We start from the raw sequence: 5943 nt of genomic DNA on the forward strand, positions 1-5943 counted from the left end.
AGGCATTTCCAATACTATTGGACCAATAGTTGCCCATTGTGAGAGCAACTATGTAGGAGGATGAACACGTCGCCTCAGCCTTTGAAAATATTAAGTGAGAAATTAGCTGTAAATAAGATGCAAACAATTGACCTCGCACTGAAAGTAGTTTCAATTGTTTGCGAAGTTCTTCCCCAATGTATTTCCAACCAGTTGGAATTTATTCTGGCCTCGACTTCTTCCTAAATATATAGCACTTTGTCCACTATGGGTCCTGAAGAAGATTGTACGCGATATAAATTATAACTGAAATTTTAAAAATGCAGGAAATATTCATATTGTCGAAAATTGTATGTGGGCACACAAGTTGCTAATTTGGTGCACCTACTGTTCACTAAAAAATTGAGTAATTTCCAAGGGCCTGAGCTGAACGCTAATTTTTTATTGATTGCAAATGAACACCATTTCCGCAACGACACACTTTAATGAACAATTCTCCATAATATGTTTATGTTATAAAACTGTGTGTTGCCGAAGAACAAGATATGATTTAGAGTATTTGGTGTTCCTTTTCATGACAATTAAAGCATGTCGAGATGAAATCAGGTATATTTTTATTTGGAATTTTCACCATTTGTATACTATTTTCAAAGATATATCAAAAACATTTATATTGGAATATGTTTATATATTAAAAGATTCTCAAATTAGTTGGAGTGAAATCGTCTTTGAGGCAAATTTCTAGAAAATTCAAGATGTCGAGAAGCAGGTTGGGGTGAGGAATCTTATTACTGGCATAATTTTTGAAATTGATATGGATTCCAAACTTGCGAATAGACTATTCCAGAACGTTTTTTATCAAGAATTGGGTGACATAATATTTTGATGCTCAAGGTCATCAAAATTGAAACCATCAATATCGAATGAGTGAAGGTTGTCCTTCATCAAATTGGTTTGTCCTATTATGGATTCCATCTCGCTGGAAGGCTGTGCTTCTAAAACTTCGGAAAAATCTGCCCACCAAAAATATTATGTAACGTTTAGAACGAAAAACTCAGTAAAACTAGATATAGTTACCAGTGAATACAATATTGGGTATGCCAGGGGACATTGTGGTAGTGGCTGAACCCGTGATATCATTCTATGTAGTTGGATAAGTTTTACATATTGTAGTAATAAGCGACTTCTTTTACAGCAATAAATAATTCCACATATTTCAGTATAAACCTTGACGAACCATTGATATCCGCTCCAAACTCTGTTGTACCTCATTTGTTCTTTGGTGGACGTAATAAAATTCTGGCGAATCCTGAATTTGTTGGTGTACGACTAAACTTGAAGGGATCGACAATTGACGCCCTAACGTTCTTGGATATTCGATCTATAGAATATATATATATATTCCTGAATACTGCATCAAATATTTAATAAAATAAAAAAAAGTTTGCATATACATTTGACAGAGGGGGATATGCTGCCATCATCTAGGATTAATATTTTTCTAAATCTCAATTCGAAATAATGGTAACAAACGATGTGATATTTGAATTGGTATTTATATACATATGTACATACTTGATTATCAGCAAACTGGGATGCTGGGTTAGTTGTATTTTCAAACCAGTGTTGCACCTGGGATTGACTATGAAGTTTTGTCAATTGTTGTTGTTGATGCTGATGTTGAGCCTGGAGGAATAGGTCGTACACATGGTTTATATCTGGAGATGGGAGTTTTGGTGATCCACTAGTTTGAGAGTTGGTGAAAGAGGAAGGCCTCTAAATATACATTAGATTTGTAAAAGCCGTATAATCAACTGTACTTCATAAATAATACAAGCAGATACTTACGGTAGAGTATGATGGTGAGTTGTTATTTTCATGGTATGGAGGAAACTCTAATCTAAAATCGACGAGATGATCCAATGTTGTCGGAATTCTTGGTGTAGTTTGGAAGGGAAAATTATTCTGCATCGTTTTATTGCTAGGAATTATTGTACAGAAATCATTTCGAAAATTAGCTTGCCCTTCAAAACCAGAACGATAGTAATGGTTTTCATTGTAGTTATTGATTAATTCATTGCTGGCGTGCGGAGGGATCCCGGGTTCTGTAACTGAACTGGAGCTATGAAGAGCAGAATCTGACTTGGTGCGTGCTAATGAAGGATGACGTGGAGGTGATAAACTATTGCATGAATTTTTAGTAATTCTGTTGGATCCACAGTAATATGGTGCGTGATCCCTTTTTATGGATCGCGAATTGCGTATAACGGGTCCAGTGTCACGACGAGACCCTATTTTACTACATCTCTCACCTGGTTCGGATAACAGGGAATGAATATTTGGCAAACTGCTGTAGTTAATATTGCGACTTGTGACTTGGAGCAGGTCTTCCTCCTCCAATTTCGGTGTTATTTGGCAGCCCGAGGTTCGTGGCGCTGTCTCTTTAATTTCCTTCATTATTTCTTCAAATGAAGCAGTATCCTAGACAAATGTAAAATATAAGAAGGAATGAAATTGTATTATTACACTCGATTTGATGTTCATACCTCAGCCTGCTTTTGATTAAGAAGTTTAATTTTGTCGCGGAATTTTCTTGGATTGTCATCCATTGTGATTATGTTTCTGATAAAATTATTATACTTAACGTATTTGAAATAAAATAATTTGTACAGGAAACGTACTTTATTTTGTTAATAGGTCAGTTCATAGTCGTGTAGTGAAAGTAAAATTTGTTGGACCATAATCGTGATGTGAATAAGGATTGCTACAGAATGATGAATACTTGGAAATTGTCAAGTAGTGTATCATATCAACTCGACATTTATCAGTTTTCTGATAAGCTCTGATAACAACATCCTATCATAACTCTCCAAGTGTGAAAGTATTCCCAACGTAATGATCGGTGATATGCATAGTTTAGTATATATTATACAATCTTGCGCAATTTGTGCACACCAAGGTCAACTGATCGCCAATTTGGTATCATAGATGCGCTCCTCCTCCGCAGTTACAAAGTTCTCCACATCATGGTGGGAATGGGGTGAACATTGAACTTCGTCACGGTGAGAGTGTTGATCTTCGTTAAAGTTTGAGGGGTGGTTATCCTCGTGTATAATTGGAGAGTATATGTCGAAAAATCCTCTCTCCTCCATGTCCAAAAATGGTTATAATGGGCGTAAGCATCGTCGAGCTGAGAGTGGCGATCCTCCTGGTCATTCTCCTGGGCGTAATTCTGCTCCCCAACCGGTCCGTCACCGTAAGTGCTGCACCAAGTCCTTTAGATCATCAACTCAGTGTGGGAGGAAAGGAAGGCTGCGTCGTAGTTTTTCCCCTTTTGGCTTCATGTCCGATCCGGCAGCTCGACGTATCTAAAAAAATACATAAAACACATTTGCCAATATAATAAATATGCTTGTATATAAAATATATGACCATGATCCTTCCCACAAATGACGTCGATATTTGCAAAATTCTATCATTCTGTCGAACGCTTGAAATTGAGCCCATAATTTTTGATTTCCTATTCGTTGAAGTTTACTTGAAGGAGACATATATATTAGTTTTGCAGTCAGCAATGTAACACTTTACAAACTTTAATCGTAGAAGTGGATTTTTCCTAGAAAATCGCAATTTAGGGATAAATTATTATTTCCCAATTTTTATGTCTCGCAAGAATATTATTTGTATCTTTTTATCATTATTTTGTCGTTGGCAACGACATGATCAGCATTTTTTGGCGTGGGCCAGTGGTAATTTCAATGAGATACTTTCGTGAGATTTTGACCACATCTCGAAAAGTGTATCGAGCCGCTCACCAGATTTGAAGACGAAGACTTGTTTGATTTTTCATAAAAAAATCTAAGAGCGGACCAAAACACTTTTCATGAAATAAATTGTCAAACTTGTGCATTTTTGGGCCTTGTACAATTGTAGCTATCTAAAACCCAAGGTGTTCTTTGCAATCTGTTACAATTTACTTCCTATGTAGTAAATTATATTATTTGTATTACTTAACTGTATTTAGCGTTGTGCAGTGTTTACGTCCATACCAGGTAATCGAACAATTTGATAGAGGATAAATAAACGTATTGATTAAACTCGGTTCGGGGTGAGGAAATGCCGTCATTTAATCATCATAAAAAATACATTGTACATATTACAATTTTATTCGGCAATATTTACATATTTAAATCTCTCTCTCAAATTCCTTTGCCTGGTTGACAAACCAAGCCACGGCCTCGTCAATGCTAACCACGCCATCCCTATTTGTGTCCGCTTCTTCTACAAACTTGTCAAAGTCCACCCTTGGGAAGTTTGGGTTATGAGTAAGTAAAGTTGAGAGGAGTGATTTAAATTCGGATTCGTCAATGAGTCCGTTTTTGTCCTTGTCGACAGCAAGGATGTGGATCTTCATGAGTTCCTCGGCGTCATCCACTGCTCCAAAGGAAGCCGCCATGAGGTCCTGGGTCATCATACCGTCGTGATGTTCACCAAAGTAGCGTGCGTATGCGTTGAACTGTTCCTCGGTGTAGATGAAGCCGATAGCTTGTTGGAAAGCTTCCGGGTCAGTGATGTTAATGGATTTGTGCTTTTTGTTATACGTGGGCATTTTCTGGTAGGCTGCTTCTACCTCGCACCTCTCGTACTTGCGGTTTTTAGCCATCTTGCATAATATTCTGGAGGGAGGTCAAATTTTTGGTTTTTGAAACTAATTTTTAGGTTTGAATTAGAAACAGTAATATGTATAAATTTTTTATGCATTTTATCAAATATTAAATTTTGTTTAATTACAATTATCAATATACATGTACTTTTGGCCGGCTAAATCGGAACACTTAACTGAACCAATAATTAGTTCTTCTTCATCTCACTGTTATTAGTCCCTATTTAGTTTAAATTTGGCAATGAATAAATGATCACAAATAGACGTAGACAAGTAGACAAGATTTAATTAGTACGTAGCGTCTTTTCTCATATCTTCTGTTTCGTGTTACTTGTGGAAACCAGTCATTTAATTGTACTGATCAAGGAATAACATGTAAATAAATGCCCAAACAAACATACAAACAAACAAGTGGACGTTATTTCAGCCAAGTAAGATCACATTTTCATAACATCACAGTTTATTAATTATTCGTCTACTACTGGAAAGAAAAATTTAGTTGTTCATACATTCCCTAATCTTGCTCAATTCTTGTCATGTTTTGCTAGTAATTGATGTTATGAATACATATATACAAAAAAAAACACATTCCCTTGCGAACGTGATGGATATTGGACATTAATCTGTGCAACATATTTACCTGTTATTACTCATCTTCCGTTGTTAAGAGGGTACGCTTATTTTCAATAGTAATTATCAGACCTGTTAAAGTTAAATATGATGTCTAATTAATAAATATTTATTATTAATATTTTCATCTCATTATAAAACCCATAATTAAATATTAATTACGTATTAAAACTAATCCTAAGCTCCATACTTCCATAATCTATCCCATTTCACGCCAATGTTTTTATCTCGGTAAACTTCCCACACGAAAGACAAAATCCCGAGAAATAAGAATATCGAACAAAACGCGAAAACAATTTCGACAGTTTCCAACCTGACCGCGTTTGCCTCTGCAAATACAATTTCAAACTTTAAATCTGCATTTAAGTTTGCAACCACGATCCGATATTCTCTCGAACCGTGACCTAGCACAGTTTCCGCATTTTTCCTATACTTCCTCAAATCTTCGAGCTTCTCCCATCTTCCGTAAATACCAGACTCTTCCAGCTGTGCCAGTGCCCTTGATATTATTGGAAACATCACATTTCTCCTTCCGACCCATATCGACCTAATAGTAAAGGGTAGGGCTTGCTGGTAACTTTTAACAAAAAGTGGCGGCCCAAGTGCCTTTAGCACCACCAACAAGGATTGCATTACTTTCACATCGTCGATAATTACAAAAATCGGTGAGG

The 5943-nt window shown here is 36.2% G+C and overlaps 1 protein-coding gene across 2 annotated transcripts; it reads right to left on the reverse strand.

Annotated features, from left to right (window-relative positions):
* Positions 1-588: 588 nt before the first annotated feature.
* LOC110850238 lies at positions 589-2738 on the reverse strand. Of its 2 annotated transcripts, XM_035851719.1 has the most exons (8): positions 2661-2738; positions 2526-2601; positions 1828-2460; positions 1555-1755; positions 1434-1463; positions 1217-1360; positions 1057-1120; positions 589-992 (listed from the first exon to the last, which is right to left on the reverse strand). In XM_035851719.1, exons 2-8 carry the CDS (start codon positions 2586-2588, stop codon positions 838-840), a joined length of 1290 nt encoding a protein of 429 aa, XP_035707612.1. In that variant the 5' UTR covers positions 2589-2601; positions 2661-2738; the 3' UTR covers positions 589-837. The 2 variants fall into 2 exon arrangements, with proteins under 2 accessions (XP_035707612.1, XP_035707611.1); XM_035851718.1 differs by having other exon boundaries at positions 2526-2732.
* Positions 2739-5943: the final 3205 nt, after the last annotated feature.

The sequence above is a fragment of the Folsomia candida genome, unplaced genomic scaffold (assembly GCF_002217175.1).
Source record: "Folsomia candida strain VU population unplaced genomic scaffold, ASM221717v1 Fcan01_Sc005, whole genome shotgun sequence".
In the NCBI taxonomy this organism is placed as follows: Eukaryota; Metazoa; Arthropoda; class Collembola; order Entomobryomorpha; family Isotomidae; genus Folsomia; species Folsomia candida.

Bases quoted from the DNA above. Each gene is read 5' to 3' on its own strand.
- LOC110850238 (XM_035851719.1), bottom strand. From the start codon at position 2,588: ATGGATGACAATCCAAGAAAATTCCGCGACAAAATTAAACTTCTTAAT. The intron at 2,461-2,525 runs GTATGAACATCA...ACATTTGTCTAG, and splicing joins TTAATCAAAAGCAGGCTGAG to GATACTGCTTCATTTGAAGA. The intron at 1,121-1,216 runs GTTCGTCAAGGT...CCAACTACATAG, and splicing joins GTTTGGAGCGGATATCAATG to AATGATATCACGGGTTCAGC.